The sequence below is a fragment of the Opisthorchis viverrini genome (assembly GCF_000715545.1).
Source record: "Opisthorchis viverrini unplaced genomic scaffold opera_v5_9, whole genome shotgun sequence".
Taxonomy (NCBI): Eukaryota; Metazoa; Platyhelminthes; class Trematoda; order Opisthorchiida; family Opisthorchiidae; genus Opisthorchis; species Opisthorchis viverrini.
This window is the reverse complement of record NW_008751665.1, coordinates 132,998-157,958: the sequence shown is the minus strand read 5'-3', so window position 1 is coordinate 157,958 and position 24,961 is coordinate 132,998. Positions and strand designations below refer to the sequence as shown.

Here is a 24,961-nt window from a genome sequence, read left to right as displayed (position 1 = left end):
AAGCAGTATTTCAAAATGCACTCAGATATCCAAAAGCCTTGGTAAGCCTCGGTGTGATAGGTATTGCTTATTGCATGTAATGGTCTAGCAAGTCGAGTGGTAACTATTTTAGCTCTTCATATTCCATATTAGCACCTCTGACCACTCGTTTTCTGAAACGGGCATACCCTTGGACTATCCACCTAGATGTTTTAAACCATATGGAAAATTTGTGTATCCTGTTAAATTGAAAGTGACATTTTGGAAGGTCTCCCACAAATGAAGAGTGATGTTCGGCTGTAGAACGAATAGTTAGGGGTTCAGAGGTCCGTCAAATTCTCGTAAAACGCGCACTGCCAGGTAACCATGACAGACACAGGACAGCCGCTCAGTGTTCCTCAGTTCATCGTAATATGCTGACCTAGCCATGGAAGAAGAAAGCCCAGATCAGAAGCAGCTCAGTACTTACAAAGTATCCACCATTCGTATCATTTACGTCCGTGATGCATAGTGGTCAGAGCGAATTCGAGGGAAATTTAGAAGAGAAGAAAGTGTTGGTGAACGTGACGCGAACGAACCTCAAAATGGGAAAAAGAGACAGGAATGTTTTGAACACTCTGGGTCCGTTATGTGATGATTAGCGAAAATAATGAGAGAATGGGCTCAGTAGATTTGTTTCCCCATTCACACACACACACACACACACACAAACACACTTGAATATAAATTTAGCCACATGAATCCGGTGGACGTCATACGCAACCTCAAACCACACCATGTGGTGGTGGTGGTGGGCGAAAACTCTGAATATGTCCCCAATCTTGTCCTGACACTGGTCGTTCAATAGTAGTACGATGTCCCCGTCATCCCGTCTCTCTTCCCATCCTTCCCCCAATCAACGCGAATGAGTTCACTGCCCACGGCAGCCCAGCAGATTGGTTAACCGGCCTTCTCTTCGTCCGATAAATCGATACAGAATCTAACAATCCAGTCGGTCTGTAACACACTCCCGAATTGCCGAGAGATAAAGTAGTCGTACAAGTTACAAACAATTTGAGTTGTTCTTGTGATGCGGTGACAGGTGATTACACTAGAAATGCTAGGCCATGGAGATTATTTTTATGGATTATGCGTCTTCCTACTGACTTTTGGTTGTCTGTTTGACAACAGTTCAGCTTATCTCGACCGGCAGGATTTATCCAAGAGATTTGGAGCGGCCTTGTTGGAACCAGATTTGCCATGGTTGTTGGAAAATCGCAATGAACGTTTGAAATCCGATGCAGATTATTCAGATACGCCGTGGACCTCCAATTTTGCCTATGATACCATGGAAGATCCATTATATTCGGGTAATTTGACTCACGTTTTCTTCCTGCAATCGTTTGCCAGTTCCAGTCTCCATTACACTCACTAGGGCCCGTTTCCATGACTCAGACTGTGATTAAACATTTGGGTAGCTAGAATTCGAAAGTATTCATTTACATCTACCTTGAACATGTTTCAGTGAATATGTGTCGATATTATACAAGGATGGCTTTCAGGGAGATTTATTCACATCGTCCGTCTCTCTACGGTCAACCGTTTTGTTCACTTTAGCCTAATCGCCGTTACCCTCCTTTTAGAAAGAGATTACAACCTTAATATGGAGACAGCAAGAGTAAATTCTCCCAGCCACACTACCTTTTTCATAAGACTGTATAACAAACGCGCATTTTACACCTTGATCAATTTTCGTTCCATGATGGTCATTCGACGCCTTGTGTAATGGGTGAGACCTTCAAGATAAATATGTAACTGTGGTGGCTGAATCTTCCTACTTTAGCCTATTGGTCGACTTCGTCGAATTTGATTTCTCAGAAATCCTCTATGTTGGGGCGAATTCGGAACGTTTTATCGAAAAAAACCGCTTCGGTAATTCGCATAGGCGACTGCTTTTAACCATTTAATTGCTGCCGGATGCAGCCATCTTATGCAGTACTCAGGAACAGAATGGTGGTAGATATAAGGAGGGTAAACAGTTCTAGTGTGGCACTCAATCTGCATTTTACTTCGTAGACAGCAACTCATGGGTGCCTACAGTGCAGCCATCAGTCTCCAATTCGCATACACCAACCATTATGGATTGCTGACTCGGTACACTGCGGAACTTCAACGCTTCGGTTGGCGCACAGTAGTTCAGCTGTGGCCTTACCTTTCCTGTAACGGGGCTCACGAAACGGATTTGACGTAGAGACCAATGGCTAGAGAATTGTGCGTTCGTTTTACAAGTCACTCGCTTTTAAAGGAGCACTGTGTTTTCTGAATTTTAGAGCACTCTGTGTGTGGCAGTGGGTTGCAGTTGACGTCGCTTCATCTTTGGACATTTTTCGTTAATTCGTTTGGTTCTGAAGATTAAAGACATCTGTTCCGGTCAAATGATCGATTTTTGTATCTGGCTCACCACATAGTCTCAGTGACCAAAAAATAGACATAATTTGAACGAAGTTTGGGTTTGCGAGGCATCCGACATGGTGACCATCGAGAGCTATATAGACTTGAGTCTTCGTATATTGTTTCATAACGACTTCTACTTAGAGCCCATCATTTGACCAGTGTGGCTCGACGTGGTCCAAAATTCTGTAATGATAGACAGTCTATCAATTCGCCTCGATCAAGTCAGGCCAAATATAAGTCATTGATATAGGACAATACTAGTCTGGTGCTTTCCCTATGGGAGAAAAAAAAGACTTCGGAAACAAGGACAGATCTACTGCTTGGTTCCAACAGATGTCTTCTCAATGAAGGAACGTGTTGAACGAAGTTCCGTTCCGAAAGCATTTCCTTTGAACGAGTATTTCACTCTGGGTTATTTCTCCGAAGGAGTTTAGTGTGGTGCGATTTATCAGATGTGCCGTTGTCCGTCATTTGGGTGAACGCACAAAAGTAACCATCCAATTTCCATCTTTCCTTAACTATAACTGTCCGTCATCCAATCTGCCCACTGCCTACTCATTAGCTACTCACCTCAGGGTGAACAGGGCTAAAACCGAAGTCGAACCTGTTGGTGTCGTCATACCAGATTGCCCTGCTGTTTGGCAGTTTTCCTGATCTGGAAGGGCGAGTCACATGATTCACGTGGCAGGAGGCTTACGATAATCTGTCGAATTGTTGTACACCCCTCTGTTTTTCCGGACAGCCATATTTCTGGCGGCACACGCCGTATCCTTCTTCAAAATGCACCTATATTCTAGCACGGTGATGGAATAATTGATGGCTGGAACGAATGTCGCCACCATTAACATCGTACCTGTTCAATTTTCCACACTTAGTTCGCCAAAGGGAATGTGGATTAATGTACAAAAAGTGGTGCGAAAATCAGTTGGTATGAATCCGGGATGCACTACCCTATACTTCAAACGGAGTGACTGACTACTTTAATTCGATAAGCTGTCACCTAAAGTTAGGGAAACATGAGCTACTATTCAGAGTGCATCGGCACACAGGTATTAGATTATAGTATATAGTGTGGTATGCATATAATATTACATAGTATAAGTCTTTACGAAAAGCATTTGGATCCTTCTGACAAGACTAACTTAGCCAAACGTCTTGTGAAATACGTTCCTCAGCCTAGAAGTAGAATCCGACTGCACGAATTTCCTACAATTGTAGAGTATTCTCACACACAAGCTTTGCGCCAAACTTAGGTGTTTACTAGATTTGAATGATAAATCTTACTTAGTATAAACAGAATTAACGCTGGTTTACAGTCGCTGCCCGGGTGTCAGATAATTTGGTACAAGTTTGAAAGGCATTTAGACGTAACAGCTTGCATTCTGACTCCGGTGTTCATAAATGATTTCATTTTTCAAAGATCACTGAGTTATTTTGGACAAAATCGCGAATTTTCCCGTGCGCCAGAGCCGTATGTATTCATCAAGATATCAAGTCGGAATACAAGCAGGTCTTCCTTTTTGAGCTATTTCGATGTCATCTGCAGAATAGAGATAACTGACATTTGAATGACTCTCATACCTGTATAGTTGTAATGTACTCTCATACCTTATCAGTGAACACAACTTCCAAACATTATCTGGTCGGTGACTAGAGCCAATCAACTTCCTAGTAGTATCATCTGGCTTCAGGAAAGAGCTCAGGTTTACTACGAAAATGGGTGTGGTGCACCTAACTAGTTTTGGATCGTTTGGCAAACCTGTACAGCCAAGCTTTGCTTCGAGAATGGCGAATATGTGAGCAGCTAACAATGTGAAATCAAACACTATGGGGAAGTAACAGTTCATTTTGACCTACTAAAGTGACCTGCCGTGAATAAATCTCAGTTACTTCAGTTGATTTGGTTGAACTTTGCTCAATGATTCCGAGTGTTTCCAAATTAACACCAACTAAAGGAATTTAGAAATTTTTGGGAGCCTCAGAGTTGTATTGCTAGTATCTCTTATGTCGATGAGATAAATCAATGGAATATTTACGTGACTCGTAGTACGCCAGAAAAATTGCTGTGAAGGTATCGGGCTGTCGAGTTTCGCCGAGGAAACCCTACAGTGATGGGATTTCAACGTACTCCTAACCACTGAGTTACGGAAGGAAGGCATTTTCACTTGATTCTCTGACCAAAGAATTATTCATTACAAGACTAGAGACCGAGGTCTTCACTCCAACTACAAAATGCCCATGAACTGTATGACTACGGCGAGCACCTGATCATTTTGAAAGAGAGGTGGTACGGAGTGAAAATATGTGAATTTTTGAGTGGATTAAATTTATCCACTGACTCATCATCATCAACGGCATCGGTGACAGCAATATGGGATGAGTACGGTGATGCTTCACTGCTTTACGAGTATGCCACTTTATTTGAATAAAGTAAACAGGAAATTTGTGCAGGAAGAAGATGCACCAAAACAATCCCATGTGCGTATACCTCCAACACTCAGTCAGACGATCCGGATAGACACTGAGACCACGAGCGATGCTAACGGTGGTTAGCAGCCCTATCGTTTAGTGTCTGCAGCTGACTACAGAGAGGGTTACATGGACCCCACCCTGGATGGCGAACGGAACCAAAGCACCCAAACTTTCCGTAATATCTTTCATTTCTTTTTGCCACTTCAAATCCTGTCCACTTGTAGGTTTTCGCCACTCTGAATTGGGAACAAAACCACCGTTTTGTGCAAAAGGCAACTCGACATGTGTAACGCATTCCTCAGCCACCCTCTGAGCCGACAGTGCTGGATGCAGTCTTTGAGGGAAGTATTCTATGTTCTCTCGTCCCTATTCGTTGGTTTTAACCACCTCTAGCTATAGTTCTGAGGCATTCATGGTCAAAGACCTGAAAATGTCTCAGATCCGCTGTCCGAAGTGACCAAATCATGCAACCGTACAACAACAAAGCAGGATATGCGCATCTTTTTGGACCCAACGAAATGCTTTTCCGATGCCACAAGTGGGAAAGGCAGTTCTGGCCCTTGTGATTAGTGCACTGACTTATCTACCACATGACCATCAGAGCTAACCCGAATTCCGAGATACAAATAGCGGTCCACAGCTTTCACCGACACTACTTGAATCCTCAGAAGCATGTCCCGCAGCCATTTGTGAGTTGGAAGAACATGCCGAAGGACTGGATGACTTGTCACCTTTTCTAATAGGGCTTGTGCTTTCATCAGTGATAAAGTGAAACAAGAGTGGAGAAAGTGGGGATCACTGTCAGGCACCACTACTTACAGAAAATCTTTTGGAGAGCTCCCAGTGCATTTTCACGCACTCACAAGTACGTCATTTCAAGCAGCGCATATTTACGAACTTCTTGGCCTAAAACTTTTGTGCAGGCGTGTTGGAAAGAAGTAAACGGTCGACAGAATCAAACACTCTCTTGATGTCAAGAAAGCCCAAGATTTTAAGACACCTATAAACATGTGTTTATATAATACTTGGAGGAGTGAAGATGTGGTCCATACAGTCCCTTCCAGACCGGAATCTCTCTTGCTGTTCTCGGGTCCTCTCCTCACGTGACCATGAAATGCGGCCTAAAATATACGATGCAGAAAGTTTAAATACAACAAGAGTTAATCTAATTCCTCTGTGATTGTCACACTCACTGAGAGCACCCTTTTTAAAAAACGGGCACTACGGTAGACCCACCCCATTTAGTTGGGACGATCTCTTCCGGCCAGATAGAGGCAAATAACTTATCCAGTCACTGACTGAGGATTTCTCTTCCATTCGTCAACAGAAACAATGGAAGTTCGCCGGCGAGCTCGGTGAAGCTCCGAGAAAGAAAGTTATTCGCTTTCTTCCATAGCAATCTATGGTTCCAAGCCAACCATCTAGGACTGAATTGCCTGATTGAAAACTTCGACTGGAAAATTGCAGGTGACCAGTTGAATGGTTTCGCGAGTGTTCAGTCCAACGATTCAATCATTCCCCTTTTTCACACATAAGCGATACGTGACTTTTTTGGACACCGGAGGCCTCTTTAAGCCTATTCATTATATCAGCTGGGATATTTGACGCACATTCCCAGAGTTTCTCGCCTTCTTCAACTCTTTAGCATTCTGGATCCACCGAGCTTCGCGATTCGTGCAGATGTCCTTCTTCAAATAAAGTCTCACATTTCGCTGAGTGACACTGGAGTGTCGACAAAGGGGACTAATTATCGGATCTCTGAGTAACCTAAGTATTCATGAAGATCTAGTCGGTTGCGCCGTTCCACACACAGAGTGCCCAGATTATTTTAGGGTTTAAGACAGTATCTTTTAGTAAGAGTCAACATCAGAATAAACCTTGTTCGATTTTGATAGGCCCGCTTCACATGTGGGTCCGAGAGGTTCTCAACAGTCAAGTGGGGTGTATGCATCCTGCGCGCACCTGAAAAGCTCACCGAGCAGTGGTACCGAACAAGCGCGTGATCCGAATCCATATGAGTGTTGCAGAACGAGAAACAGTCATTTATTCACCGGCGCCACCTATGGCCATTGGCGATGTGTTTTATTCGTGTTGTAGGTTGGTTTTGGTGCTACAGCCGCCATGTGATCAAGTGGCTTTGGCTGTTTGGGAATTGATTTCTGTATATAAACAGCCTGTGGTCAGCACATAACCACAGTAGTCATTCACTGTTGCTGTAAGTTTCGACCCCAGTCCTGGACGGCCACCCCATTGGGCCTCAGAAGCTCTAAGTCTGCCTTTTAGCGTACACATATCCCCGTCAACCACAACAATATCTGAGCTGTTAGCTCACCGCAGCAAAGTGCTCAAGGTGTCTTAAAAGCTGTCTTTGGGTGCTTCAGAGCTACACTCTGTTGGGGCGTAAGCAGCGTAAGCGAACAGACGGCGATTATCAACGCGCTTGCAGGGTACTCTCAAAGATGTTGCCAGACGAATCACGAGGTGATCATCAACGGGCAGACTTTCAACTAGCACCCATCCAGTTCGGTGGCGTAAAACAATACCGACTCCACCGGAACGAGCTGCACCGACTTCTGGATCATTCAAGGTTCGTAACTGGAGGCGATAACAGATGAGGCTGTCAGTTCAACAACCGTACTCTTAAATCCTCGTTTCAGAGAGGCAGTACACTTCCAGCATATATGCAACAGCAGTCTATTGTGCAGCTTGTCCCAGGTTCCGAACGTTAAAGGCTTCAAGGTTAACTGTGCGAGACGTCTTTGACGACTGAGACAACCGTAGATGTTGTGACTAGTGGCAATGGGCGGTGAACAGTTCTTTCAGTCTAGTTTCATGAAGGAAACTACTCACAAGGTTGCTGAAAACTCTTCGACAGCCCACGACCGGTTTCGTCCTTCTTGAGGCTCATCAGGTAGGCGCAGTCAACTTTATTTTCTACTTGAACCCAAAGTGGACTGATTGCGAGCCAAATATACTGCGATATCTCAAATATCGCACAAACTGTAACATGAGGCGGCCTGTGTGCAGCACATCCCGTTGAGAGATTCGCTTCAAGTCTCCGTGAAAACCGAACTGATTTGCAAATGAGTATATCTGTCGCAGATCTGTCAGTCCTTAAGAATCAGCCTACGGAGATGAGCAAGCCTGTGAAACAGGATCGAGGAAGGCGTCAACAGCAACATTTTTCACTTACCTTCCCCAATGTATGCAGCCAGTAAGGTGACTCAGTTAATGGCACCCGACCTCCGATGTGGTATCGGGTTATTCGTAAATGTGCAATGCATGACTGTCCACTGGTTTAGGGTTCCTGAAGATACTAGGTCCTGGAGCCATTAAATGGTATGGCCTTTGTGGAGGGACGCATTATTTAAGAGAGCACGCTTAGATATTACAAAGGTTTTCAACCCACTAACCCAGTTCGGGTGGCATTCAACTGACAGGCCGCGATTGAAATCACGATAGAAGAGCCGGAAATAATGAGATCGTTTCATAAGTGTTAAAATGTATATTCCTAGTCAGATACAGGTACAGGCTGCAGTAAAACCACGAAATAATTTGTTTTCCTAACTGCGCTTTTTCAGTCCTGGAAGTAAAGGGACATCAGGTCACGTGTACAAGGTCACGTGACCTTGTACCAACGCGACAATCGCGCAAACATTGGGGCTGGGACGACAGTGATGCAAAATAGATTGGGAATGTTTTCATCCGAATCCTATTCCAATAGTTCACCAAGCCTAATCATTTTTCAGCTTTTTGGAGGGCAAGTGATGAGGTTATGTGGGACAGTCCGGTAAAAGTGCGATCACACTTTGTGACTGCGCAACGAATCGCATATTGGACGCGTTTCGGGATACGGAACATTCAGACCTAAGAAGGTGGGATTTGGAAAGGCTTGACAAAACGTAATTAAATCCAGGTAGACGCAACAGTATACATCTGGTGTCATGCGTGATTGCCATCGTTAGCTCACGCGTCTACTGAGATTTGAAGTGCACCTACCTATTCCTTGTAATAATTGCAACGCTGTTAACGAAAGCCTGCGTTCAACCTTTATACGGTCATGCTGTTTTCTCGTTTACGAGAGCTCCATCTTGAGACGAAAGAACTAGAAGATAAGGTGAGACTAATTCCAGCCCACTGTCCAATCAGAAAATCTGGATTGAAAGTCTTAACAAGGATGCCAGTGAGATCAGTCAAGTAAGCAATTTGTTGTCTTCAGCTCCTCACCACTTGGGCCTAGCCTTTAGATAGGATTCTGACCGTCGACAGCTAGATTCAACAGCAATCAGTACTGGTATCAGACAATTTTATCTAGCTAGGTCGACCACTGAGGCTTGAAGGGGCGAGCAAGATTGCAAAAAAAGAAAGTGAAAATTAATGACGTTTTTCAGTTCAGTCCTCAGATGGCATCTAGTCGTAGTTTAGAAAACCTGGGATTTAGGATTACAATTAATCACAAACAACAAACATACGAGTTTCCTGAAACAGAAGTGCAATGTAGGGTCACACGGTTATGTGTATTGAATATTCAGGGAACCGCTACTGGAACAGGATAGTCGTCTGACAGGGAGACAATGAGGGCTGCGTACAATCTAAAATTACGTGATATTACACATCAATGGGGTTCCGCTCTGAAGAGATTCGTCTACTTTTATTACTTGCAGAAATACAGCGAAGCATGGAGTTACGGTCACGCAGGGAACTGGATCTTACGAGGCGGACGCTAAACGGAGAGGCTGTACCCTATGAATTCTCAGATGGTATGATAATACGTTCACTCCGTATTAAATGTTCTATGCAAATACGTATCATCATTACCATGTCCAGTCGTTTGCTCCTGGTAATATAGAGGATTTTTATTTCTGTTTTGTCTGAACGACACTTGTGTTTGCCGATGACATGAGCAGAGTCTCGTGTTATTTATTCAATATTTCATCGTAGCCAACAATAATAACGTTCTACTTGTGAGTTTTCGTTTTTGTGAAACAAAGCTTTGACAACTCACACCATTTGTTACCGTTTATCTATAGTCAGGTTGTCCGGTAGCGGTTGTTTTCCAAAAACCTTAGAACCAAGGTATGTGAGTTTTCGTTTTTGTGAAACAATGCTTTGACAATTCACACCAGTTGTTACCATTTACCTATAGTCAGGTTGTCCGGTAGCAGTTGTTTTCCAAAAACCTTAGAACCAAGGTACGTAGTCGTACATTAAGTGGCTTTTTCTAAGTAGAATTCAAGAGGTTTTAGTGGTCATTTTGATAACGACCAAATGTTGGAATAATAAGCGCCTGATGTGTGCTCGGAAATTCAAGTGTCGACTCGAAGGTGGTGGGTAGAATGGTACTCAGGGATTCGCACAATGGAATTAAATTTTTGAAGGCAACCATGTGTTCCTGATGGACCAAAGCAGACAGGCTAATGAGTTCAGAGTATCAATCCAAACCTTTAAGCCCCATCTAAGCATCTCGGCGTCTCAGCAATGCTGAGAAAGTATTCCACCGGACTTTTCCGCCAGATGTATGGTTGCATCGTTGGACGATGGAATTCGGTGAGTGGCAAAGTGTGAAGGTTGATTAGCATGGTTTTTTTTGGTTTGAGCACATATGCAACAAAATGCAACATTTTGGCGCAAAAAGTTCTATTTTCATCCCAAAGCTTTCCTAGCTAAGAACATTGTGCGGCTAATGGGCCCTGGGTAGAATTTGATTGCCAGTTCAAACTGATGGACCAAAGCAGACAGGCTAATGAGTTCAGAGTATCAATCCAAACTTTTAAGCCCCATCTAAGCATCTCGGCGTCCGTCTCAGCATGAGAAAGTATTCCACCGGACTTTTCCGCCAGATGTATGGTTGCATCGTTGGACGATGGAATTCGGTGAGTGGCAAAGTGTGAAGGTTGATTAGCATGGTTTTTTTTGGTTTGAGCACATATGCAACAAAATGCAACATTTTGGCGCAAAAAGTTTTATTTTCATCCCAAAGCTTTCCTAGCTAAGAACATTGTGCGGCTAATGGGCCCTGGGTAGAATTTGATTGCCAGTTCAAAATGGCATTAAGAGGGAGTACTTTTCTCGTCACCAATACAACCTGCAAGAACAATGAGCCTTTTTAGAGAGGATTTTGAACAGCTTCATGCTTACCTGATCACCAAATACTGATGAGCTTAAGTACTACTTCCTTTGTATTCTAATACAAACTTATCCACAAGCTCCTCAGGTCTACAGCAGGACTTTCGTACGGATGACGGATAAATCTTTTGCGTCACAAAGGGGAAATGGGTAGAAGTCTTAAAACTAGTTGTATCGATTTTAGGGAAGCTTTTTCGTGGATCTGATTGTGATATTCGGCTATAGAGATGTAATTCCGATATTGGAATGTTGGTAGCTTGGTTACATCTATCACTTGTTCACCAGGTGCCTTCCTCACCAAGAAGTGCATTGAGGATGTCTCTGCGTTTGGTGACGGAACACTTAGGAGTTACTTGGTAACCCCGACGAACAGATCAACAGCCACCTGGTCAACAACCCATGGTTCCAAAATGAAATTTCGGTGCTATTTTGCAGAGATGATCATAAAATACAGGACTGTTGAATGCACGACATTGTGTGGAAGGAGGCTTACGCAAAATCTGAAAATCAGTAATGAATTCTGTACGGAGCTAGTGAATACATGGAATAAATAACTAAACGAGCAGTTCAGGATGGTTAATAAACTAAAAAGGAAAGAAAACCTACGTATTTTTCGTGAAGTCGGCACCACAGAATGACGGGTCGTTAGGTTGATGCTATGTATCTGAGACTCCTCTTGGTCTGTTGACATACCTATACGAATACTGGGGCGCGAACGTTTCGTAGTAGACAGGCCGATTGGGAAGAAATCGTGAGAAGTTCGACGAGAACGAAGAAGAAGGAGAACAAAAGGTGAGTGAACGACAAGCACAGCTAGAACCAGACTCCGCGAAACCAGAAAAGGTGGAGTCAAATTCACATTTCTATAAACAAACCAACTACATCCACATGCAGCCGTGTTAGCAACAACCCACGGACAATCACTGGCCCACTTTGACTGACCACTATCTTTTCTGGAAGTAGTTCACAACAAATTGTCTGACTAGCTTTGCAGATTATGATGCAACTTCGTAAACCGGCATTCTGTGTTTCCATTTATGCTTGTACTTGGAAATTCATTGAAAATTGTTCACAGACACACCACTCTCGTTTGAATGGTCGTCCTTTTGTTCTGGCGTAATTATTCCGGTGAGTTCAGATGCGCCTAACGTGCGTTGGTGGAGTAGTGGTTACACGCTCGCCTCGCATGTCAGATGTCCGGGGTTCAAATCCCGACACGCTCATTGGATATGCACTGCTGATGCGCTCTAATAAGAGCGAAACTCGAGTCCAGTGCTTCCCCCCCGTTTGGTGTGGATTCACATGAATAATTGCGCCAGGACAGGTGTTGTGACTATGACCAAAATACCTATCCCGCCAAACCCCCAGAAACTGCAGTCATTAAAAATCTTAAAAAAACGCTTAACGCTTGCAGTGAGCTACTCAAACTGCCAAATTAACTGGCATTTATGAACCACAATAGGATAATCCACGTGATATTGTGATCATTCTCGGTATTTTTGGAAGAGTTCCCTGAGTATTCTGTGATTTAAGAGATTTTGTAAAAATTGAACGCCATTCACATATTCTTAGTAAAACTCAGCCCTTCTGGTGTGGCTGCGCGCCGCTTCCACAAAAATTACAAAATTCTATTCAAGGAAGCACTGGAGTCCTTGTCCCTGTGTTTTAAGCTATGAGCGCTGGTAATCTTTCAAACTGGTAGTATGAAAAGATTAAGGAAATTTCATCCCATAATCGAAGCCAATCTATGCGGAAAGAATCATTGTACATATGTTTCAAACTTATTTGAAATCATAATCAGCGCACATCTCATGAATCGCCAGTTCTAATGTTTTTCGGTTTTTGGAGTAAACTGAAGCACACATAAAGCATTAACTTGCCTTTTATAAAATACGCCATTTCGAGAATTACCACCAGCTGATTTGAACAATAATGTTGCAAACGTTGTACCGAATCGTACTCTGTTCGTAACGAACACCGTCCTCAGCACGTTACGTTGAGGACACATTGGATAGGGCTAACTAACACTAGCGCTCAGCTGACAGACGTTGCTGCTAACTATAGTTAGGATGGAATTGGATGAATTCATTGTTAATGGACCATGAGGATGTCCATCAGGTGTATAGAGTTGATTACAATTTATAGACCCGTGTTTATTTCGCAACAACAGGAGTACATGAGGGTTGCGAACTAGTGGTCATCTCAGTTCATATGGACTATCACTCTAACACTACGAGAGGAGCATATGATGAGCGCTAATTTTAACCGAAGGGAAGACCGGTTAATGATTTTGTGTAGAAAACTTGGTTCTGCTAAAGAATATATGCTGGGGTGCGATGCGAGTTACTTAATTTGAAGTTACGTCTGTGCAACATTCTCTCGAGAGAATAGCTAAACATCACAGATCATTTGCGTCGCCGCATATTGGGGTTCTCCGACTGGGCTGAATTAATCATGGCAAGGACCAAACAATGATAGAATGTGGACGTGGCTTTCTAGTATCGATAATAGTCAGAACATTTTTGGTTGCTTTCACCGGCTCGAATTTACACATCGGTTCAAGAGGCCACTGACCATCCAAGACCGCTTCTGCCCTTTTTACGGCTCACCATGTAGACACGGTTCTCAATTGGCCGTCAGCGCAGCGCTTACTTGAATCCAAGTTAGATGTAATTCAGGGAATGCATCCAATTACACATTAAGTTGGTTTTAATTGGAGACTCAATGTAACCCAGATGGATCGCTTGTTTGTTTATGAATAGAGTTTTTTTCCTATTGAGCGCATGTGCCTGGCGCGAGCTGGGTAACAAAAGTAATTTTACTCGGACACCTCAGTAAGTGCGCCAAACCCAAGGGGCGCTGTTGGGATCTGATGAAACGGGCAATAGAAAGGATTGCTGCCTCATCAGAATAGAGCAGGGGTTGTTTCAACCCAATTGGATAATTTCCCAGATTTCCCACAAATAAATGGCCATGAGAAACATGCGTGCGATAGAAACTGACCTCACTGAATTGTTCACTCGAAGAGTAGCTGTGAATGCATATTTTTCTCAATAGCCGAGCGATTTCCATTTTCTGCTGATATATCTTCTATCCGGATTGCAAAAGTAGTTACGCAGGCTGTTGTTCTGTGAATTCACTAACAGCTACTCAATCGTTATTAGTTGTAGTTAATAGCGCGCAGCTAATGAGGCATGGTTGTTTATGGCACGAACTATGAGCTCACGATGATATCAGCCAACCGCGTTGTTTTTCTCCCTTGGGATAAAATGATTTTCAGCGGACGCTGACTGACGTTATAAGAACTCTAACGGTCATCACGGCTGGCATCCTGTGGACAGTACTCACAGCTTCTGGGTACGAAAGGGAGTTTTGCTTCTCAGATTATTAATTATTGTTTTCAACAGTTTAGCCAGGTCACCTCACCAAAACTGTTCATTTTACTCATCTGTCCTGATTGCTTTCCCCTTTGTTTTCGCCGTGTAGAGAATCTTGACCCGGAAATAGACACTATTCCAAAACGAGTGAGGAGAGATGACAATCCAGCTGTGCCCTCTACTCCCAAAGGACTTCGATCCTATATCGTTTGGAAACCAGTTGGTAAGTTGCGGAGGGGCTTTCTCCACAGCATTTCACGTAATCATTATGCACGCGAAACAACTTGGGACAGCGCATAATGGCGCAGAGAACACTGGTTTTCTGACGTCAGATGTAGGACAAAATCAAAACCAGATGTCACTATCGTCTTACTGTGATTCTCGAAAAGAAAACTATTCTTATTGGTGAACACCGTTTCAATTGAAACGGCGTTATAGTGAAGTTCATTATTTTAGGATGCCTGAAAGTAATATGGGCCAATTCAAGTCAAGAATAGCCTGGGGCGGTTGATCAAGCGAATTTTCAGCAAACAAACTCGTAGTATACACATGGTCGGTAGAGCAGTAGAGTGCATGTCCAAAGAGACAAATTAGACTCGAAGGAATGATACGAGAGCATCGCGTTGTAAGTTAGAGTTAACAAGATATCGGGCCACGTCTGGATCAACACATTCCGATGCTTGGTTATTCTTGTGGGTGACAGTTTCTAACCGGGCGGTGGGGAAGAAGATGACCTGAGCTTGCATAAAAGTGGGCGAAGAGAGAGTGGACCATCTGGTAATGTTTTAAGACAGACTCGTTGTAAGCTTCAGAGTGCTTATTGACCTGCTCTTACAGACTCGTTCCAGTAGCCTAAATATGAGGCAGTAATTTTCCTTCAAAAATCCAGATAATTTGGTAGAGGAACACCAAACCCGATAGGAAGGAGTATATTCAGCACTAGACTTGTGAATAAGATCAATAGGAACAGGTAGTACTGATGGTATGACAGCGCAAAACCGGTCACCAGACTTTGGCAAAAGTGAAGTGATCAACTGCCCAAGGTAACCCTTAGATAGCTAACAATGGTGAAGCTTGAACAACAAACATAAGCTACGTCAAGTTCTCAACAAGGTCCTCAACTGAATGTTAAGTGGAAACAGCATATTGTTATTTTGAAACACTGAGGATGACCTGAAGTTCTTGGGATCACCCGGCCATTTCATTTGGTCCGGTTTGCAAACATATGTGGCTTTTTGAATTTTTACAGTTAGAATGCAATCAATATACTTACACGGTTAGGTAGGCCATGGACGTACAAGCAAAACAAGGGGTAGAATATCGTTTTGCTGAATACTAACGACTTTCTTCACATGATCCCCGGAGCTTATGCGCCAGAAGAACGCTTCGGCTGTATTCTTTAATCGGATGGTCAACGAAAAGCCAAAATCAGTAGTACCATTATACGAGTCAGTATGATGACAAGTTGCTCAAAACCAAATCACGCTGTTATCCAGGAATTGTCTACAAATCAGAGGTTCTCTTAGACGTATCAGAGTACCTGAAAGCGGTTGGACATCATTGTCCATACTAGTTGTAATCTGCATTAACTCGAAATTCTCGCTTCAGGGCTACCAACCAACCAACTCGGCAATCTACTTACCTTCTACAGTGTCTAGGAATACGGTGCTCCCATCAGTTGAGAATACTGTTAACTTTTATCAGTAACAAGTTTAAAGAACAGATAACATGGTTGCGGTCAGTAAAACCTTGTGATGAGCTTTAATTGAGCACAAATTAAGTGGGATTTGCTGCAAGTTTTGAAATAAAATTCTGTAGAAAAATGTCGCGTTCGATTCTGGGGGCTCCAACAGCCAACGGAGAATAGAGCTTACATTATGAAAACCTTGAGTTGAGAACAAATTTTCGAAAGCTGTCGTTTCAAAAAGAAAACTGTTCGGACAAATTTACAGTATGAAAATAATACTGAATTGTCTTTACCTTTTCAGCCCTCGGAACTCTCTGTGTTCTACTGGTTGGCACTACAATAGCCGCAATCGTTGTGTACGTCCAAAAGTGAGTGCATATTTTCAAACGACTTATTCTTGATCAATCGCTTATTCGCCAGAGTATCCGTAAGCATTTATATCCCTAATCCACTTCGACTGAACAGTTTTTATCTATGTTGTACCATTTGAATCACATATGAAGAGACGCACAGTACGGTCCTGATTTGAAATCTGTCTGAAAGAAACTGATAACATCAACTTCTCGATCCCATTTCGCGACCGACCTGACGTTCTTGTCGCCTTGAGAAAAACCACAGAGGAAAACCACAGTTATGAAGCCTTTCTATTGATCAGCTCTATTTTAATGCTCTACTGCCTGCCTCAGTTGTTTACTGTTCTGGGCGAAGAAAGACTCTCTGGATCCAAGAGAAAGTGTGAGGATTAACTGAGTATGGCAAGTACTATCCGGCTATCTATAGAGGAAAATATCGGTAGCTCAGGTAGCGTAGATGGTCGTTGGCTTGTTTGGTGAGCTGGGCAATTTGATTGCAAATCGAATTGCAAATCACCAATCCAGATGACATCATCAGTGCGTTATTGGGGAGCGTTGTATTGCGTAGTGGTGGGTTAGTGGTTGTGCATTAAGTAGTGTTACGCGTGTGTTAATATACATGTTGCTAGCAATGTATGACCTTTGATCGCGATTAGCTGTTCGATCGGACGGCTCCATTGGTTACCCCGTTGTCCTGTGTCCCCATTCGCCGATTCTCACGTGACCTTTGAGCTTGTCACCTATTGCCGTCATAATCTGGTCGTTGCTGGAGTGACCTATGTCCTTTCGAGTCCCGGCTTGTGACCTCTATTGATTTGCCTCCAAGGAGTTCCTTGTTTCTTTGTTTGTGAATCCAATATTCGGTGCTCCTTGAGTGTTCCGGTTGAGATGTTGGTCATTTGCACGTGGGGGTGCGTAAACTGGATCCAGTCCGATGCACCACTACGCTCCCCAATAACGCACTAATGACGTCACCTCGATTGGTGATGAAACGTTTGCAGTCCAATTGCTCAGCTTAGCGAACAAGCCAACGACTATTCGGCTATTATTAGTAGCCATACAAATGGAATATACTGAGTAAACTTTGAACAAATGACTTGTTGCCATTATTACGTTCAACATTCATATTCTCCCTTCATCTACAATGGAAGTGACCAGAATATGTGGATAGGATAGAAAATTACTCTCCACTTGGGAAAATCTTCCTCGATTGACTTTGGAACAAACGTATCCACCCACTTCATTCGTGAGTAGTTGCCTTGAGATTGCCCACTGAATATTGACCGTTTTCATAGCTGAGCAACTAATTGAGTTGTTCAAGTCCTGATTATTTATACGAGCACTCGAGATCAGTTCCTTTTGCAGGGTTTCATCCGTAACCAAGCCCCTTATTCCACTTCCAGTCTTCATATTAAATCGCTATTCATTGGCTGACATATGCACTCACAACGGAGATTTACAGCACAAACCCTAGTCAATCTGCCACCTTAGGTTGGAACAGTGAATCACCATAAAATCTGACTGAAGCTCGATTAAATTAGTTCCGGACTGGACATTCACTTCAACCGTTCCGTAGTATAATCCTCCAGTAAACATGATCGATGTTAATTTTGAGACTTTCAACCCCCAAGATATTTCTGTTACGTGTCTGTTCCGAGTTCTCCTTAGCTTTCTGTGATGTTTTTGAGAAGCAATCCTTTGTAGCTAACAAGTTTTCCCGCGGGGAATCATCATCTGGCCAATACACATTAAGGTTATACATAAGAAATTAGGGACAAACACAAAACTTGTGACAGCGATAAAATACAGAGAATATCACCTGATCTTGTTTGACTGTCGAGTAACAAACGTGAATGCTCAGGTGTCAGGTTCCAACAGAGGCCAGCGTGATGTGGATGGTTCTACGCAATGCGGGAACGGGTCTTCGATTTAAGCTATCCAAGTATCCATCAGTGCGGATGTATCGCTGAAACGGGTTCCTTCCTAGTCAGAGTGGACTCCGAGGGTATTGGGCAGTAAACCGTTGCCTCCACCCATGTGTATTCACTTTTATATTTTGATGAGTTTGTTCTTTGGAAACCGGGCAACTCCCGCTAAATTAACTAGAAAAAGTGTCCGATTGCCTTACCTGTGGCGAAATACAAGCTAGCCATGAAAGATCTTTTACCGCTGCACTTTTATCAAGTCACCCCATTAAACGTGCCTGGTGCATGTATCGAAAAGTTTGTATACATGTGACTGTACCGCAAATTCCAGAACCATTGCGCCGCAGTACGCTCAACAAAGAGCCAAGATAGGACAGGGGCAACCAACAAATGGTAGTTGGTTAACACCGTGAGGTCAGTGTCACACGCTGAGTCGCGCAGCCTAGATATTCTGGATCGAATAAGCTAACATATAAAAAATAAATGTCATGGAACCTCATTTTACCGACTCGATTTTGCTTGAGTATGAGAACAAACATTCACCTATCTAACGGTTCACAGTTAATACTAGCGGTTTTACTTCATACCGCTGGTGAGTTGTTTACATATTTTGTACTGGTTGTTTCCTTGTAGGATTCACTTACCCAAGAAGGGAACAAAAGGAGAAGATGAAATGGGTGCACCGTTTAGTGACGGCCGAAGCCCACATGGAAGTTTACTGGGCGAAACAACATCACTGAGCCTAGATGGTGATCGTAAATTGGCCCACTCAGCGCAAATGTACCATTATCAACATCAGAAACAACAAATGCTAGCTGTTGAACGGTAGGTTTATCTCTTTCTTACACAAAATTGGAACGAAGACAGAACTTTTCATAAAATTGTTGGCAGTTGTTAGAATCCGATTTGGGAAATCGCCATTAAGTTTAGGCACTCTATCCAGTTTATGGATTTTTTTTAAAGTCAGAACACAATGTAGTGGAACCAGATGTTGTAATTTACAGTCGATCGATTGTAAAAATCCTTGAAAAAGGTTTGTTAGGGCAACCGAGACGTCGGATTACAGCGTCTCTTGACTTTAAAAATTCCGTATTATACACCACAAGGCGCTCAATCTTTGTGATACTAACCGGGACCAGAACTTCTAATCCATCCACTTCTTATGACTTTTTAAGTTAATCACTTTTTGTCCTATTCTCAATGAACATTTGCATTTTCGTTGTTAAATTCTGGGAGAGTTGAATTCCCGAAGGGCAAACTTCCACCTAGCAGCTCAAATCCTCGTTGTATCCTATAGTCATCGATGCATTCGTTTTCAGGTCTCGTACTGCCGATGTAAGCTACTGTGACATACATTCCGGATTCTCTTGTTTGTGGAAACAGCCTGAATGACAGAAACGCATCTGCTTGTACAAAATGGATCTACACAACCATGAGTGGTAAATTGGCCTCCAATCTCCATTCAAAACCGGCTAAAATCGAAGGGACTGCAACTCCTATTTAGCTTTTACGTCCACATCACTCTGGTGTTCTGCACGGCCTGTTCTGTACTGGTTCAGTTATTCTGTTGAGTCCGCACACCAAAGGGACGTCCACATCCTCTGGTGTTCTGAACGGCCTGTTCTGTACTGGTTCTGTTATTCTGTTGAGTCCGCACACCAAAGGGAGGAATCATGGAGGCTGAGTTAGGCTCTCATTAGAGCTCGTTATCAGTGCATACTTTTGACCTTGAAGGAGTTTAGCATGCGAGGTGAGCTTGTTAGTACTACTCCAACAGTGAACGCTGAACGCACCCGTGTAGCGTCGAGTGCGCCCAAAGCCGGATACGGGTATTCATAGCTGTGTGACCCGTTTGTGGGGACAGGGGGTGCAAAAGAGCTCTAAATGGAACTTCTGTTGTGTCCTCTGATCTGTAAGCGTCCCGAGAAAGCGCTGGTTAACACTGACGAATTCCAAGTCTCAAAGTCTGGCGTACTTTTCAGGGATCTTCGCTTATTACAGCGACAAGCGCTTCGTCGTGATCCAAGACATGCGGGAATTTTCAATCTATGAACCATGTAGTTTGTGACTTTTGAATCGGCCACAGACCAGTAGTAGAACTTCGTATTCATCACACGCTACTTCCCCTATTCAAATGTGAACGTGTTTCAAGTGGATTTTCACACTTCCTTGTTGCCAAGCCCTCTAGAAGTAGGCCATCCTTGCAAGTCAAAAGCTGGGCTTCAGGGCTTTTGTTGAACGTGTTTGCCTGAGAAATCATTCGGCCACGGAAGACCTAGTAAAAATCGACTGATGTCAAACAACTGTCTTTCCTGTGCAAGCGATGTGCAGCAATCAAGTTTCCAAGTGATACGGGATAAAAATACCTAATTCTCGCATGTATAAGTGTCAATTAAAATCTAAATAAAATCTTGAAAGTTGACAGTCTTTTGTCATAGTGATTATACATTCACGGGAAATAGGAGTTTCAGCACAAGCCCGATTGGGTTAAAATCAGGGGAAAATAGTGAAGTATCACAACCTTGAGTAGTATTCAAGAGTACTGTGAAAGAAAGGATAGAGACCCAGTGTTTGTGGATAGCAAAACTAATTGAAAACATTACACCCTTAAAGGTGGACCTCTGAGGACAGCGATCACTTTGGATAAACTATATGATATTTTGTTTCACTGCATAAATTAAAAACCCCGCTGGCATCATTCAATACTTCGGACGCAAGTTTTTTTGTGAACACTGGTCAAAAATGACAAAAACAAATTTACTGAGTGCTTTTATTTATTTTTTTTAAGTAGGATGAAAAATTTTACGCACAAGTTAGATGAAACCAGGTTATAGCCCTAATAATACTTTCCTTTTTTCTCCCTCATCTTCAGGGCCAGCGATAATGCGCAAGGCAGCGAGGAAGGTAGTGGATCCGATGTGGAAGAAGGTGACTTCACCGTTTACGAATGCCCAGGACTTGCTGAGGTTTGTCCACCCTTTGTTTCAGTAGATAAACACAACAGACCTTGCAAGTTCGTTTGTGAAAGAGAGTCACGCTTGTACCATTCAAAACGGCTCAATAGCAGTTTACTACTCTGGAGAAGACAAAGTCTTCAAAGTCCTTCTGAGCTAGACGCTTGGATTATCCACTAGGACAAGTGCATCGGCGTCTCACATACGTGTTAGCTTTGACAGAATGCGCGTGTCCCAGCGGCACAGTCAGATTATTCGATAGCTATGCAGTCAGTGTATAGCTGCAGGCGAAAGGTGTAGACTATATCTACTAAACTGCAGTCCGACTTGATAACTCATGAAAGAAATATTCCGATTTTAGTGGACTACTTAATTGATTTCAGTATGGTGAACCATGCTGAACGGATAATGGAATTTCTTCGATTTATGTAATCCCCGTGTATAATAGCTGTAGTTCATAGGAGCCGGCATTTAGATTTTTCGCCTTTCCATTTTCTCGGAAATTGTGGGATGTTTTTTAATAGTAGAAACCAATGTAACAGGACTATACAGGTCATACAATACTAACTACAACCTACAAGATTATGGAACTCTACACAAGAAATTCCGGGTATCAAGAATACCGGACGTTCATTGCGTGCGAAATCTGTGTTGCCGTTGTGCGAAAAGTCTTCAGTTGATTGATTAATCAAACAAAATAACTCCCACGCGAATAGAAGACGGAATTTATCCCATAAGCTCTTTTCGAAACATTGCAAGAACACCAATGGTTGTAACCACGGTGGGAAACTCACTTTATCACAAACCAAAGAATTAATAATGGGAGAGCAGCGTGAAGATCAGAAACCCCCTGCAAGTAAAATGTACAACTATTCAGCAAACAAGCCCATAGTTGGGCTGGCTTCCGCTGAAAAGTCTTCGTTCCAGTCTTGAAGAGCTGGATACGGATTGTAAGGATACGGGACTATGCTGGGCGGTATTGAGCTTCAAGGTTTGGTGTTAGGCTGAGGATATTGTAACAGAGAAGATCATCCCGGAAGTGGATAGAGTATCTTGGTAGAAGAGTTTAGAAGAACACAGTCACTTCGGCGATAAAAGACGAGTGAAGAAAATCGGATGACGCATGGTCTGAGGAGACATCACTTTAATGATATATACTACTGATGATACATCATGTAGGTAATGTCTGTTCTGGTTTGCAAGGTCCGCCCCGCATCTGATGGGAGACGGAGGTAATTGCGGAAGTTATTTAGCCACTTTGCAGTGCCCATTCATTTTGTTTTTATGAAAAAGAGCGTCCAAAAAGTTCAGGAGTGCGCTTGAGAATGTACACTATTCCAAAACGGCGTGCAGATGAGATATTTACTATCGTGTGTAATGGCTTGTAACCGCTTAGATCGTGTTTCTAACGAAACAGCTCCACACCGGTCGTCGTGCCTACTTTTGGGACTACAAAGAAGGACGTGTGACTGGAGGGTTGAACGAACGGACAAAGGGAAGGAACGAAGATTAGTCGTTGAGCTATGACACATCAACAAGGCCTAGAATTTCTGAAACTGACGATCGGGATAGCTGCGTGACTTTTTAGTGATTCACTTAGTGCCGGTGAACTCGTATTAATAGATCGAAGAAAAAATTGCTGGTCATTTGATGCCAATATCCTAATTTATTTTTCCCAAAATCGGAAATTTCTGTTAGTAAAAGATCAAATTGTATGACTGTTTGGAGATTAGATTTTACCATTATATCCGTTTTTGTCTCACTTTCTCTGTCCTCGCGAAGTTTGTCTAGACTACAACACTCAGTACCTTCAGATTTGGATATCAGTGAGCTCTCAAACAGATTGAATGGGGCTATCTATGTGTTGTTCCGGGTCTACTCTGCTATTAGCTTTCACCCGGTAAAAACCTGACAGAGAAAGAGGGAAGTGTGATCAGAATGATAAGTTCTAAAGTCACCGCAAGCCCAAGTTGCGACTTGTAAGTTTTAATTCATTTCGAGATAACTAACCAATGGAAACCTCAGTGTATGTGAAAATTGGATAGCTGGTTCCTATCGCTCAATGTGCACTCGATGGACATAATCTGGTTATTTTCACGAAGGATACTGCTCACAAGGTTGCTGAAAACTCTTCGACAGCCCACGACCGGTTTCGCCCTTATTGGGGCTCATCAGGTAGGCGTGATCCCCGAATTTCCATCAACCTTATGTTCTATTTGAACCCAAATTGGACTGTTTTCGAGAAATACGCTCATTTAAAAATTAATTTGGTTTCCACGAGAGACTCAACTGAATCTCTCGTCTAGGATATTCTACAACTGAATGTGCTGCACACAGGCCACCTCATGATTCAGTTGGCACGATGCTCGAGATATCGCAGTATATCTTCATGAAGGAAACTACTCACAAGGTTGTCTGTGTGCAGCACATTCAGTTGTATAATATCATAAACGAGAGATTCAGTTGAGTCTCTCATGAATACCCTGGATTATCTTATGTCAGCCAGTATCCGCTGGCCCTATCACCAAAACCATTGTTGTCGGTCTAAAATTCCAGAATGTCCAGAGCACTAACACTGTTCCTTTTCCAGCCTACGGGTGAAATGCGCGGCAATTGCAGAACAGTTCAACGAAGCTTAGTACAGCGTTATTCTATACTACACAATTAGGTACACTTATACATTACAAAAACCAAACGCTGACGATACTGGAGATATGGTGTAGCGAACTAATCCGGGCTTCTATATGTCTGGTCAGTGTTACTTCCCCCAGAAAGACGAGTTACATCGAAAAAAGTTCAACACATTTCGGATTCTGCTTACAGACTTCAATATTTATCTTAAATTGCGTGTGAATTCGAGTCAATTCACTGCTTCCATTCGAAATTTAGGTTTTATTGGACTGGTTGGAAGAAATGCTGATCATAATTAACAGTACTTTATTTTTCGTCATATTTTAGCCCAATCAACTCGAACTTGAGAATCCTTTATACGAAGGGGAGTCGGCTAGTCATGTCCCCAGTGCCCCTGAAGACTACGGTGGACGGGGTGAGGACGAGGTGGAAGACGAATCCGATTCCACGCCCACAGCTAAAACAATGGATCACTAATCTTTGGCCCGATCTGTTTTGGATGAGTCACCGCCATAAATTCATCTCGTCCTCTTCCTATACAGTGTCTACGTCTTTGTCCCCATTATCGCCCCCGGAAATTTTGACAACCAAAGTTTGTCATGTCAGGTGTTGTCCTCGTCCAACGTCCATACTGCCCATAAGTACGTCGCCTACAGAGCATTTTGTGATTGAGTACAGACAGAGACCTAGAGATAAATTTGACTATCATCCACATCGGGTATCTCTGTGTCCATATTTTCTCTAAAAAATCTTACCTATCTACTTGTTTCGCGTGCCGCTTTGCATCTGTCCTTAAGCATTCATCCATTTCTTCGTATTGTTATATGTACTGTTGAGGAAATTAATGTCTTTGTGATGTCCTTCTTTCTCTCAGTCTCCAGCGTAGCTGAGTGTGTGTGTGTGTGGGAGAGAGAGAGAGAGGGAGGGAATTACACTCTGAAAAGACCATTTTACCAATGTGCACGTGTGTGGGAAGAGAGAGAGGGAGGGAATTACACTCTGAAAAGACCATTTTACCAATGTG

General features: G+C 43.0%; 1 protein-coding gene across 1 annotated transcript; it reads left to right on the top strand.

The window, feature by feature from the left end:
• Positions 1 to 993: 993 nt before the first annotated feature.
• Positions 994 to 24,777, top strand: T265_00844 (hypothetical protein; the record flags this gene model as incomplete). Its single annotated transcript, XM_009164739.1, has 7 exons — positions 994 to 1,328; positions 9,549 to 9,644; positions 14,497 to 14,610; positions 16,376 to 16,442; positions 18,986 to 19,177; positions 21,225 to 21,318; positions 24,265 to 24,777. 7 exons carry the CDS (start codon positions 1,076 to 1,078, stop codon positions 24,412 to 24,414), a joined length of 966 nt encoding a protein of 321 aa, XP_009163003.1.
• Positions 24,778 to 24,961: the final 184 nt, after the last annotated feature.